Source organism: Chinchilla lanigera, unplaced genomic scaffold, assembly GCF_000276665.1.
Source record: "Chinchilla lanigera isolate Chin_1 unplaced genomic scaffold, ChiLan1.0 scaffold00060, whole genome shotgun sequence".
NCBI lineage: Eukaryota > Metazoa > Chordata > Mammalia > Rodentia > Chinchillidae > Chinchilla > Chinchilla lanigera.
Genome location: NW_004955461.1, coordinates 12,236,806 through 12,250,843, shown reverse-complemented (window position 1 = coordinate 12,250,843; position 14,038 = coordinate 12,236,806). Strand labels below are relative to the sequence as shown.

The 14,038-nt window shown below is 46.9% G+C and overlaps 1 protein-coding gene across 3 annotated transcripts in view; it reads left to right on the top strand.

The window, feature by feature from the left end:
* Fam135b (family with sequence similarity 135, member B) overlaps nucleotides 1–14,038 on the top strand; it is a 298,271-nt gene that overhangs the window by 252,951 nt on the left and 31,282 nt on the right. For all 3 annotated transcript variants that reach the window (XM_005398048.2, XM_005398047.2, XM_005398046.2), the window contains exons 9-11: nucleotides 860–909; nucleotides 11,062–11,217; nucleotides 12,540–12,613. In XM_005398048.2, the coding sequence (XP_005398105.1) occupies nucleotides 860–909; nucleotides 11,062–11,217; nucleotides 12,540–12,613 (280 nt within the window). The remainder of the gene's footprint in view (nucleotides 1–859; nucleotides 910–11,061; nucleotides 11,218–12,539; nucleotides 12,614–14,038) is intronic.

The window sequence follows — 14,038 nt, the reverse complement described above, 5'->3', positions numbered from 1 at the left end:
CATTCATCGTATTTTAATCATATTTTTACTAAGTACTTATCCTCTGCCAGGCATTGCATTAGACACTGAGGATACAGCTGAGATCCATGTGACATTCTGTTATGCCCCATGGGGTTCACAGACCACAGGTCAGCGGTTGGGTGAAATGCATGCTCAGTGTCCTCTGCACAATGCCACTGTGGGGAGGGACTGCTCACATTCAGCTGACAGTAATGCTGCAGTTAAAATCCGTACCACAGCCTTGAGCAAATGACTCACTACAGCATCATGGAACCAGGGGCGGGTTCAAACACAGTCACAGCTGCAACCACCAAATCACAATCTCTAGAAACAACCAATCAGTACTGGTAAGATGGCACAGCACAGGCTCCACTGTTGGTGGCATGGAGGTTATGATGTTCGTTCACACCATTGTCCCTGGAAATGACATGACAGTAGGCCTCTGCTCTTCTCTGATCCAAGATATGGGGCAGATGCAAATCTATGCCCCATCTTCAATGCACAAGTGTGTGTGTGTGTGTGTGTGTGTGTGTGTGTGTGTGTGTGTCTGTGTGTGCCTGATAGAGTACAACTAGGTCTGTGATGTATTTGGACCACACAGCATGCTGCACAAATTGAGAGGCTCTTCTTGCTCTCATAAATGCACTCACGTGATGACCTTGGCTAGTTACCTAGTGCTCAGCCTGTGGCTTCAGGTTTGTTCTCTTGATGAGTTAGCACCACTCTGAGGGGAGAAGTCAGATGTTTGTCTCTCTGTGACCTCAGTGCTAATGTGGAAATTAGGTTTTTCCTTTCCATCAACCACTGTGGCATTTTGGTGCATATCAATTTTAATGGTGTGCTCTTTTCTTCTTCCTAGAGGCTCTTGCTGTTGAAGAAACACTTTCTCAACTGTGCTCAGAGCTGCAGGTAAGTAGAGCACTCACCTTGGGACTGAAGAAAGGCAGCGATTTGGGCCCGCAGCCAGCCCTCCTCTGCCCACTGCACCCATCAATGAGGCTACAAGTTCAACAAGAGAGAGTGATTCACAAGATGACAGTCACGTGTGGGAATGGGGACAAGCATCAAATGGCCTTCCCCAAGGAGGAGGTGTGGGAGTCTTTGAGGGCAAAGACAAACAAAGAAACTGGGGTCTGGGGCAAGGAGAAAGCTAAAGAGAATAAGGAAAGTAAAGCAAGTAGCTGATCCACTCATGCAAAATTCAATGTTGAGCTTCTTCCTAAAATGCATGTTCAGGAAACAGCAGTATTAGTGTGACTTGTGGGTGATGTTCTGGCCCTCTGACCTCTGAAAGCCACCCTCTGGCCTTTGCATGGGCCCAAGTGAGGTGACCAGTGGCTTCAACCCTTTCAAGCTAGACAAAGCTTCCCTCAGATCTCAGAAACCAACTTAAATAACTGTTAAGGAGCCCAGGCATCAGGAAGGCTATCTGCAGGGAGCTCACAGGGGCTTATGATTCCTGTTCAGCTGGGTAGAGTCTAAAATCAGTGACAGAAGCAAATAACAAAGAGCGTAGGAAATAGGCAATTTGTTCAGGTTCATCCTGGGTTGCTGAGAAAGAATATCTTCTGTTCTTTAAATTTTAACTGGGGAAGGAGAATAACTCAACTTACAAGGGGAAAAAGTGTTGGTTTCATTATGAGGACGGGGTTATGGCATTTGTATGCATGAGGAATATGTGATTAGTAAATGTGACAGGTGCATCACTTAAAATCTTGAGGACACTTTCCAATCTCCAGGCCGTGGCGGGTCTGAGTAAGGAAGCATTACCCTTATATACAGGCGGCACATTATGATCTGCAGGAAGTCAGCTTCCTTAGCATGTGGGACACAGCTAAAGGATGCTGGAGGCAGGATTCAGGCCATGTCACTGCAACTATGGACAAGTGGCTAAATCTTTATGGTCCTTGGTGGATCTACCTGAAAAGTGGAGATGCAGTCATCTGACTTTATCTGCATGTTTTTCTCTTAGCCAGTGAGTGTAGCACATACGTGTGGGTTCCTGGCTACTGTTCTGTGTGCATTTCCTCCGTGACTCAAGAGAACAATTCTGTGAGAGAAGCCCTCAGCTTCTCTCCAGGGGAAGAGTCAGGGCTTGAGTCACAGAGGCTCAGCCACTGGACCAGAGTCATAGCCCTGGTAGGGGAGCTGGGCCAATGTCCCTGTGCTGCTGAATCCCTCCCTCTCCAACCTCAGACCACACCAGGAGACAGAACTCAGGGCAGGGAACAGAGGTGACTCCTGGGAAGCTCACAGGAGGCCTGACACAGGTCAGAGAGTACAGTAAGTGATAACTGTGGTGTTTGTTATAATCACCACTGGGCTCTGGCTCATATTTCCTTCTTTATAAAGCAGGTTCTGGTGTTTTCACGCAGTCTTCAAGGAGCATTTTGCACGGGGCAGCAGATGGAGTGTGGAGGTGCGGTGGGGGGAATGCAAGTGGAGACTGTGGGACAGGAGCTGAAGCTGAGAAAGGGAGGCCTGGGGCGAGTGAGGCTCTGGGCAGGGAGCCCACCTAATAAGAGAGGCCTGTGTGCCCCCACATACCAGGCTGCCTGGACAAATCTCCCAGGTCACAGTGGGCCATGAGAGAGGAGCATGGCATGCCTTTTGCAGCATACATGGTGAAAGGAACTACTAAGATCTGCTTCTGACCTCAAATGTCTGGGTTCCTACGGTCTAATTCAATCCTGACAGTATCTATCTGGGAATGGCATTAGATCCCACAGGCCAAACGCTCAGCCCAACACTGTCCCTCCTTCTGGTGCCAGTTGGGAGGGTTGACCCTCTCATATTTCTGCATATAATCTGTTGTAGATTAGGATTCTCTGTCCTCCTCCTCAAGTTCAGCAATTTTGTTGAAATCTCATAGAAGCCAGGGAGTGCTTTTCTTATCATCACCTGTCTTTAGAAAGGATATTACAGAGGATACAGATGAGCAAACAGGAAGATGAAGAGGTACACAGGACAAGGCCTGGATGGGGTGCCAGTGTGGACTTGGGTGACACCCTCCCCACTCCTGCCCGCTGGGTCTGTCCACTATCTTGGATGCTCTCCCAGTCCACACTGCTGATTTGCGTGGTGGCTCTAACACTCAGGCATGACGCACTGAACTTACGCCCTGGTGACTGACAGACACCCAGCTGGCAAAGTCCAACTTTCTCATGATGGATTAGCCTTTCTGGCAACTGGCCTCCACTCCAGAGCTGACTAAGGGCCTATAAAAATTCACTTCATTATCATAAACTCCATACATTTGAAAGGACTTATAAATAATAAAAGATGCTCCTATTACTCTGGAAACTGCAAGAGTCTTAGAAGCTCTTTGGCAGGAACTGGGGACTAAAATATACCTGGTGTGATCAAAATGTACAGTGAATATTTAAAGTTTTAAAAAATACAGTAAATGACACATTAATACTGCTGAAAATATGCTCCCTTGTTTTTTTTGGGGGGAGGGGTAGTTTCCGGTACTGGAACCGAACTCACGACCTTGTGCTTGCCAGGCAGGTGCTGTGCCACTGAGCTAAATCCCCAGCCCCTATGCTCCATTGCTTTGAGCACACTTATCCCATCTTTCTTCCAACTTTCTGAAACAGTTCTGGAAGACCTCTTTCATGAGTGTCTTTATGAGGTGTGATCCAAAATATAGTGAATGCTGCTGCTGAGTGCCATCCAATGAAAAGCAGCTTCCAAAATCCTTATGGTGTCTTCACCCCCCTTATTCAGCAGCTACGGATGGCATCTTGCTGCTTCTTGCTCTTTCCCGAAGTTGAAAGGAGTGTGAAAGGTAGCATTGTGAGTCCATTCAGGACAACAAAGCAATCATGAGGGTGCATCTAAAGACACCCACAGAAGAGGACTTCCAGAACTCACAATATATCACAATACTATAAAGGGGATGTTTCTGAGGCAGCAAATGGTGGGTAGGGTTAAGGCAGCTTGACTCCTGGGGAAAGAAGCATCCCTGCTTGGTGAAATGTTTGCTCTTGGTCCAAGATTCCCTTGACACTGTGTGCATAACAGCCCTGGCAGTGTGAGGAGGGAAGTCCTCACTTATCCCCATCTACTTTAGGATAAGTGGGCACACAGGGGTGGGGTTTCCTTCAAGTCGGTGGGCTTCTAAGCTGTGATCCCCACGAGGCCTTCTGCTTTCTGCGGCTGTTTCATCGCACCTTCTTCTTGCAGGGTTTCAGGGGGACATTGGGAGGAGAGGACATAGCCTACCCAGGCATTTATCACACACCTTTCATTGGTTCAGCTGGTCACCTTATTTCGTTCAGGCAGTGCCCCAAACATGGGTGTTTCCTTTTAGAACTGAGTGAATGTTGTTGCCTGGGGCTTTGTTTTGTTATTCCATTTTGTTACAACGTGCTCTTTGGCCACAGCTGCAGGGAGGTGCCTGGGTGATAAGGGTGAGGAGGTGAATGGGATGAGCATTGGTCCACTCCTTGCTTTGCTGAAAGAGTAGACTTTGCTAAAGGACGGGCCTAGCAGTCTGTGTGGAAGAAACAATGCCCCCTCCCCTGTAGCTTCCAAAATCAAGCCTATAGCCTGCAGAGCTGTTTGGAGGCCGAACATCGCCACCTTGTGGCCCAAACAGTAGTGAACACATCTACCTCAAGCACCTTGTGGTGCTTGTGGCAGAGGGTGTGGGGTTGGAAATGGTATCCCGTGATTTGAGAGGATTTGAGATGCCAGAGCTATGCAGCCAAGGAGTGCTTCTGAGGAATCCTCACCCCATGTGAATTTTATAAACATTTGCTGAACATCTGCTGTGTTCTGGCCCCTGGCATGGAAGAGATCAGCTAGGACTCACAGCCTGGTGAGAAACAGACTTGTTCCTAGATAAGGCAGCGTTTGCTAATATGGTCCGTGCTGGAACCGGGGAAGGGAGGATGTTCTCTGCGAGGCTGCAGGTGGACATGAGCCAGGCACAGGAGCAGAGCGTCCCGGACAGGGGGAGCAGCTCTGCAAACCAAGCTCAGTCAGACTGGAGGACTGTGGGCACATGGGGCCCGGGTGGCAGCAGCACCCAGTGTATGAAACCCTGATGTGGGGGCCAGGCTAGAAAAGTGGGGTGAGCAGATCCCTGATTAGGAGAGTAGGAGAGGGCTGTGCACCCTGGGGAGGGTTGCATGATTCCATGAACCCCAACTTTTGTGTGGCAGCATCACACAAACTCAGCTACTAGCTGCATAGCTACTGGAAAGTCTTTTGTTTATTTTGTTGTTTTTTTAATACAATCATTTGCATTCTCTTTAATAAAAGTATTGTCCCTCATTGCATCCCATGAACTTCTGGGAAGTACCAAGTATACTTGCTTGAGCTGTACTCTTCTAACAGGAAATACTAAGCATCAGCTCAGTTAACAAGCATAAGTGAGCAGCTATTGGCTCTGGGAAGCCTGTTGAGTTTGAAGGGAAGTCTTTTGGTTTGCTTCTCTTGTCTGCTTTTTTGCTTTGGTCTGTGCCTCGTCGGAAGGCTTTGGGAGACATTGTTTCTTTTAAGCCCAGATACTGTTTTAGTGGTGGCCCACTTAAACACTCATCTCCTTGAGGCCAAGAAACTCCTCAAGTACCTACTATGGATGAGCTGGCCTAGCATATCCAGGGGGCAAAGCACACAGACAGCCCCCTGTCTCCATTCCATCAGCTTCTGAACAATGCAGTTAGTGTGAAGTGAGCACCTGCTATGTGCTGCCCCCGTGATGAGGAGGTTACATGCACTCTGCACTGACCCACCTTTTGCCAGAGTGATGTACGTTGTGATGGCTGTGACTCCCAGGTGTCGGGGAGTTAGTGTTGTAGTGAGTGTCTGCCCACAGTGGTACAGTTAACTCTTGTGTCCCTGTGCAGCCAGGCCTCTGGAGGATGACTTAGAGTGTTTGAATGAGAAGCTGCCCTGGCTGTGGGAGCAGGGGCATAGAACTCATCCAGAGGCTACTGGTTTGAATGACTCCCTTTCCTCCTTGAAGTTCTAGAATTTCCCAAACTTTAATGTGTGTAGGAATTTCTTGGGGGGTCTGTTAAAATGTGAATTCTCATTCATTGCTCTGAGAGGGGCAGGAGATTCCATAACAAGCTCCCAGGAAATGCTTCTCTCAACTCTGAAAGCCCAGAAAGCAAACGCCGGTTCCCATAGGACACCCACCTATCTTAGCTGCTGCCTTGTCTCCCTCTGCCATTGCACGAGGCTGAGCATGAGATCTGACTCAGCACAGCTGGGCTCCCCATCCACAGTGTGATGTTTCTAAGCCTCTCAGCAGGGCCTCTTCTGTCCCTGCAAGGCGCAGCAGGGATCTTGTGGGCTTTATGGTTTGCTTCACACAGCCCCCCACCCCACAAACTATGGAGTGGTAGGGCTTGGGATGTGACTCATTGGTAGAGGGCTCAGTGGTAGGTGCTAAACCCTGAGTTCACTCCGAGGACTTCTAAGACGAATAAAAAAAATACATTGCTGTAAGCCTGGATGCCCACGCACCCTACACAAAGTCGCTGCCCTCACCTTCCAGGTTCAAAACTTTTACTGGTGGCTGGTCACACACAGGTTGAAGATCAGATTGCCTGGCATGGAAGTCACGCCATAAGCATGGGATTCTCCTCTTACCTGTCCCTTAGCTGTTCCAACCTTGCGTTTCACCTCCTGAGGGGCAAAAATGTGCTCCTACCCCAGTATCCTCCTGCATGTGTTCACATCTGCTTGGACTGTGCTGACTCATGTCGTTTTATTACCGACATAGTCTGTCTCAGCCTACAAGGCCTAAGCCAAGTCTGAGATCAGGGATCTGAGAGCGTTCATGCCCTTGCATGTCTCGCAGTGCTGCACTCTATCCCCACCACTGCTCAGGGAAGTATGATTTGTGTCCCTTCTCACTCATACACTAAGCCATGAAGGCATTCAGTCTTATTTATATTGTAATAGTTACCAAAATAAACTAGGCGCTTGATAGATGCTTCCTGAGTCAAGTATGCAAAATGAGTCTCCTGTTGGTACAGGAAGAAAATAGTCCTGCAAAGTAATTATCAAACTAAACTCAAGTCAAGCTCAGAAGAGTAGTGAAGCTTATAAATCTGAAAATTCCCATCGCTGTGGGTGGAGCCCATGAATATCTGGAGGGAGACAAGGAAAATAGCTCAAGCAGTTGGTTTTTAAGAGGTCCCAGCCTGAAGCCTGGAAGGTATCTGCAAGTTTGCAGAGTTTGCAGGAGCTCCTCCTGTCTTCTACCAGCACTCCCCAAAGTGCTGCGTCAGTGAGAGGCTGAGCAGACACACGCATGCTGCCGTACCGCAAGCAGTGGGATGCAGCCACCAGGCCAGTCCACCTGGGGAGTGGTAGGGTCAGTAGAGAAGCCTGGAAGGGGAGCTAGGCAACCCCTGGAGCTGGACTGCTTGGCTCCAGGCATCAGCAATCTTGTGTCTATCCCTAACCTCCTAGTGCCTGGTTGCCCCATCTATAGAATTGACTTGGTAATAACAGTACCAACTCTTTGGATTGATCTAAGGATTCAGTTTCCATAATACTCCTGGACCACAGTGCCTTGAAATTCTCAGTTGTCACTGCTGCTATTGTGATTCCTGTATACTCTTTTGAGTATTCAGGAAAGGCTGTCTGTATGGATGGGTGGGACTGGTCCAATATCTGAAACAGCAGCAGACATTGCAGGTGTGTGTGTGTGTGTGTGTGTGTGTGTGTGTGTAGATGGATGTGCAGTATAGGAGGAATTTTGTCAGAAATGAGAACATGCACCAAGGTAACATTATGGGCATGAAAGGATTAAGCTCTGGATATGGGCAGGGAGTATACCTCAGTGGCACAAGAGCCTGCCTGGCAAGTGCAAGGTCCCAAGTTCAATTTCCTGTACCAAAAAACAACAACAACAAAAAAGAAGCTCTGGATGCATATTAAGATTATCTGGAATTCTCTTTAAGAGTTCAAGGGTCTGGGTTTCACCTAGAGATACTGAGATGTCCTAGACTTCTGTAGAAGTGGTGGCGCCGATGTGCAGCTCAGATTGAGAAGCTTCAAGAGAGAACATGATTGTTCCGGGAATATAAAACAGGCTTCTCTAATGTCTGCTCATCCTAAAGATGTAAGCAGGGCTCAGTTCCTTCAGGCAACCTTTCCTGGTCCCTCTGTGATGCTGGGTGTAAATATCTTTCACTGTGTAGGTGTATTATAGCCATCTAAATGCAAAGCCATAAGGGGACCAAATGCCGCCTCCAGGATTGTATGTGTTTCTATTACACTTCTTGAGCTCAGTGTACTCCGTAGCACACTTCAGGTGCTCTGTCAACAAAGCCAGGGAGGGAGGGAATGGAGACAGATGCACAGTGAGAGCCCAGGTGATGAGGTGGGTGTGGGGTATGAGGGAAGGTGGCCGAGGCTCTTTCTCAAGGAGTCTCACCAGTGACAGCACTGGGCCACAATTTCCTGCTTGTTAGTGGGAAGGACCATCACTGGTCTCCTGAGAAAGTCTTCTATGCCTGTAATACACACTTGCACAGGCTTGAGTTTTGAAAGCATAGCAAACTACTCTGGTGACTTAATTAGAAGAAGCTTCTTTAGCCTTACAGAAGACATTGCTGTGATCAACTAGGGGAAAATAATTCTCTTAAAGATGCATTCAATGAATAGATTCAAGTTGTGGTGTTCCTGGGTCAGATAAGTAGTTACTCTGGAGTGTAGCGTCCACTCCTCTCCTCTCCTCTCCTTTCCTCTCCTCCCCTCCCCTTCCTCTCCTCTCTTCCCTTCCCCTCTCCTCCCTTCCCCTCACCTCTCCTCTTCTCCCCCTCCTCTCCTCTCCTCTTCCCTTCCTCTCCCCTCTCCTCTCTTTCTATCTCTCCAGACCCTGTGAGTTTCTTGCTCAGTTCAGAATTCATGCTGCGTTTGAGTACTACTGTCATGGAGGAATGCTGTCAGTCACAGAGAGACAGGCCATGGTGCCTCCCATTGGTGCCAGGTCACCTAGCTATTCAGTAAAGAGTAACCGAGTTTGCAGTGTTTACCATGTTTGTGCGAGGGGCTAAGAATACTGAAGGTTTGAGGCTCGCAGCGCAGGTAAGGAGGAACACTGGTGAGATCAAGAGGAGAGCAGTCACTTTAATATATAGCAGACTTTTCAAAGAGTAAAGAAACAAGCAAAGATAGAATTTATTTCACTAGTTCTCTACTAGAGGGTCTAAAGTCTGAAGTGGTGAAAGGAGAAAGAAAACTGGAAAGTGGGAGGAGGGCTCCCAGGGAAAGGGTCTGGTGGCAGTGAATAGCCAGGTCTAAGGAGGCTGTTGTAGGCAGGGTGACTTTAGCTGGGACAATGGAGGGTAGCCCAGCATAAGATGAAGAAACGGTGTCAAGTGTTGGTGCAGATAACTGACCCTCATTAGGGAAGAGTGCTGGTTAGAGAATCCAGTACTTCTAGCCCCACCCAAACCCTCATCTTCAGTCTGTAGCTTTTTCAGAGTGACCCAGTTCCCCAAATCTTGACCCACTCCTCCCTCCTGCCCTTACTTCCTGTCTCCTCACACTGACCATGGTGTGTGGGAGAGACCCAAGTGTGACCACTGAGAACTGATTTTACCGCTTGGAAGAAGCAGCTCAGAGCTGCTATGTTTCAGCAAAGCCTTGTGTCTGGAAGCCAATGGTTAATTATAAAGCAATAATCTCCCAAACGGAGACAGCCTCACTATGGCCAAACTGCTCCCCTTTCTTTCTTCCTCTTTGATGCCTCGCTCACCTGTTCTTTCCCCATCCACTGACCATCAACTTTCAGTCCAAGAAGAGCAGAAAGAATCCCAGTGTTTCAGGCACATAGATTTCCCCATATATTGTTACATCCAAAAGCAGTTAATTTTTTTTGCATGTTCTTTGCATGTTCGTTGAAGAACTAGATGCTCAGGACAAAGAAGAGAAAATGTTGATGTTCAAAATGGCTTGGGTCATATGCCCCTGGTCCACCAGCGTGGCGAGAGCTGCACACCACTCTTATTCATCATCTCACATTCCTCATCCATGCTGAAGGAGGCTCCCCACAGAGAGAGCCTGCTCTTAGCCCTGTTTGTGTTTTGTTCATTCTAAATATGTGTCTGAGACAGTAAGGGTGCTCATTAAATGATTGCTGAATAAACACATGAAATGAAACCCAGATCTGAGGCTCAGTATTTGACAGCTGGCTCCCTGCCACTCCTCAGAGATGGGCTCTTCCTTCTCACCTCTCCATAAGTGAAGCTACCCCCCAACAAGATGTTGGTCTTGGTCTCCATTCTAAACTTCAGTATTTGAAGTGGCTTTTTTCCCCAAAGCATCTTCCGCAGAGACTCCAGGGCTATGCCAGTTTGATAGCTTTGAGTTTCAATGAAGGCAATCTGCAGTCATCCTTAAGAAATAAGAGTAGTGGCAGGAAGACAGTGGTGAGCCAGCACTCTTTCACAATGGCCATGTACAAAGCACCAACCAGTTAGATGCTGTGAGATTGTGAGGACTGCCTTCTCTTAGGAGATGTTTACAACCCTGCTTGGGGTCAAAGATGTGACTTTGCCCTGAAGTCCTTCAGTAGAATCCCAACTTCCTGTGATCTCAGGCATTCCATTTACTCTTCTTCTACTATTCTGTAAAAAGATGCTTTCATTATGCCTGTTAAAGGGTAGTTCAGGGATTAAGTGGGAAACGTATGTAAAATACCTGCTGCTTTCCCTGCCAAATAATAGATATTAATAAGGTGGGCTATAATAACAGCAGAGCACTGAGTTCAGAATTTAAGGGTATATAGATTCCAGTGAAAGGACCTGCGGTGCTGGGAGGCACTGGGGAGGATATGATGGTCCCTTTCCAGGTTTCCACCTGGGGGAGCAGCGAAAGGTCATGAAGGAGTCACCTTGGATCTGGGCACTGCCAGGTAGGGTAAGCCCAGCTTTGTGGTGATGAGATTAGACAGACAGGATAGAGATGTTGGAAAGAGGTAGGCACATACACAAAAGCAGAGGAAAAGTATCAAAAATATAACATATGTCTGCAAATTGAAAAATGAGCTGCACAGAGGAATTGCTGTTATTCTTGCCTCCCCAGATGCTGAACAATCCGGAGAAGATAGCCGAGCAGATCAGCAAGGACCTTGCCTGGCTTGCCTCCCATCTCACAGCTCTCTGGACCCAGTTCCTGGACACGGTGACGCTACACTCCAGAGTGACTACTTATCTGACCCAGGAACACCACAACTTGAGGGTAAACTGTGAAGGAGTGTAAATGCCCCATGACATGCCTTTGGTTTCCTGGGGAAATCTTACAAGGGTTAGTGCACTGAGCAGAAGCAGCACTGAGATTGCTCCATTCTGTGGATCTGAGTGTCTGGTCTGGGTCTTTCATGAACACGCAGTGTGACACTATAAACTCACTTATCCACTTAGACCTCTACTCTCATTCTTAGTCTACCTCCTCTGACTATGTCTGGTGATGGAAGAGCTTATCACAGTGGATGTCACGAGTACTTTACAAAATACTTGAAGAGCTGGGGCTATCACTCAGTGTTAGAGCATGTGCCTGTTATATGCAAGGCTTCGGGCTTGTTCCACAGCACCACAGCAAAATAAAGGAAAAATTTTAAAAGTGTTTGAAAAACATTCAAATGCAATATATTTCTTTTAGTGTACATCTTTGTCACTAACTTGGTTGCCTGTGGGGAGGTAGTAGTGTGCAAGCAGCAGTGCTAATTTTCCCACTTAGAGGAAGAGGAGCAAAGAACTGGGAACCATGGTTCACCAAGCGGTTAGCAAACATGCTTCTGTGGCTAGTTTTGGAAATTCTGTTTATTCTATGTGTATTTATAGTGGCTGTTTGCAAAGATCTTATGTTCCAGTAAAAGGTATAAAACCTACATTAAAATGATGAAAAGCAATGCAAGAACATATTCATAAACAAGCAGGAAACCAATGTACACAGCCTCAGTTTGAGTGCAGAGATTTGAGGGAGGAAGGCAACTGTGGAGAGAAAGCCTGTTATTTCAGACCACTAGGGGTGGGCAGGGCTTCCCTACTGTTTGTACATAACACTTATCTCCTCCGCCTCCAATTTTAAAAGGAGGAGGTCATATCCACAGTTTTAGTCACTTTCTTACCACTGGTAGAAATATATGTAACATCCACAGTTTAAAAGAGGAGACATGCATGATGTCTCACAGTTTTTAGAAATTTTAGTCCATAGTTGGCTGGCTCCAGGTCAGAAATTGCATGGTGGTGGAACTAGTAGAAGGCTATTACTGACCCCATGGAAGCCAAGAAGCAGAGAAAGAAGAGCGGAGAGAGGACAAGAAGATGCTCTCACAGGTCACACCCCTAGGACCCACCTCCAGTCAGACCTTATGTTTTATAACACATTCAGCCGCTAAACCTATTGGTGGATGAATCCACTAATGGGTACTACACCCTTGTGATTCAGTCACCTTATAAACAGATGAGATTTTATGCAGTGGTGATGGTGGTGCTGGATTTTAGACCTAAACCATAATACCTACTTACAAACTAAGCTGTTTACATTGTTTCCTTTCCCAGGTCCGAAGGTTTTCTGAGGCCTTCTTTTATATGGAGCATCAAAAGCTTGCAGTCTTAACTTTTCAGGAGAATTTGTAAGTAATAATTGCATACCCGCTTCCTCCCGTATGATGGCTACCTGTCACATTCCGTTCACTTTCTTTGTTCCAGCTCCTCTTTCACTTTGCCTCTGCCTGTTCCATGCCATTTCCTGTGCAGGGTGAAGGAGGCAGACTCGCCATAGAGCAGGAAGTGCAGGTGGCAGGGAGGGTCAACAGCCAGCAGTTTTGTTGAGTGTTGCTGTGGTTATATAGAAAGAATCAGGACTTCCTAGGTCGCTGAAGACATCTGTGTTGAGTCTTTTCCAAACTGCATTCAAAGCGGGTGATTCAGCTATGAACTTTGTTAGAAAAAAAGAGTCTCCTTGCTTGAGCTGCAGTAGCTAAAAATGCATTTAGCATAATCATCAAGCCCAAGCTCCCTAACTTAGAGAACTGACGGATTTCTAAGTTTGCCTTCTTCCAGAAAAGATTGAAAAGGACTTGAGACAGGTTTCAGTGAGATGAGGTCATCCCTTTTCACAGCTTCCCTGGTGATTCCTCCCAGAATCTTTCCCCCATTCTTACACAAGCCCAAGGGTTTCTTTGTATTTCTGAAGTATATTTTCATCTCAAAACAAAACTAAACAAAAACAGAGGGAGGTGAATAATGTTTGGGATGCTATAGCAAGTCCTCCAGGAGAGGCACCAGAGGTTTGTGCATTACATGGTACCCGCCCGGAGGCCTTTTGTGTCCATCTATATAGCCTGACTTGCTCCCAGCTTTGATTCTATTTGAAAAGTACAGTGTTATTTGCAGTTGGTCTTGTGGTTTCTGGAAATGATTGCAGCACCAAGGAAAATGCATCTGCCTGTTAAAATCTCTTTTGTAGAAATTGCTAGAGTCTTTCACTCCCTCATTTATACATTCACTCATCTATTGCAGCCTCCAGCTAGAATTGGCTGAATGTACTCTCTAAAATTAACATCAGAAGGGCTAATCTGACAAATATAAGTGTAACTTTGAGGATGACTGGGGAAATATTGCTAGTCTGGAGAATATGAGAGATTGCTTTCTCAGCGTCAGCACAACCATAGGTTAACCTTGGACAGTTGAAAGAAGATTGTGTTCTCAAGAAACATGCCCAGGGGGAGAGGACAGGCACAGAGACTGCTGCTTCCTCTGAAGAGCTCTGTTGGAGCCAAGGGAACAGGTGATAGAGCACACAGGGGATCTGGTTCAATCCTGCTGCTCCATGATGTGTAGGGGATCCTCAGAGCTACTTTGCTATTGTCATTTTTACCTCAATCTCACATAATCTTAGGTTCTTTGCTCATCAAATGGATAAAGTATAAGTTAAGTGGGAAGGTTGAGAATACCTGTGTGCATGGAACCCTTACTACAGGCCACAGACTCTGCTCAAGAAAAGTCAGGTGATAATTAGATGGTAAATATTTATTGTCTGCATAAGACAATGTGCA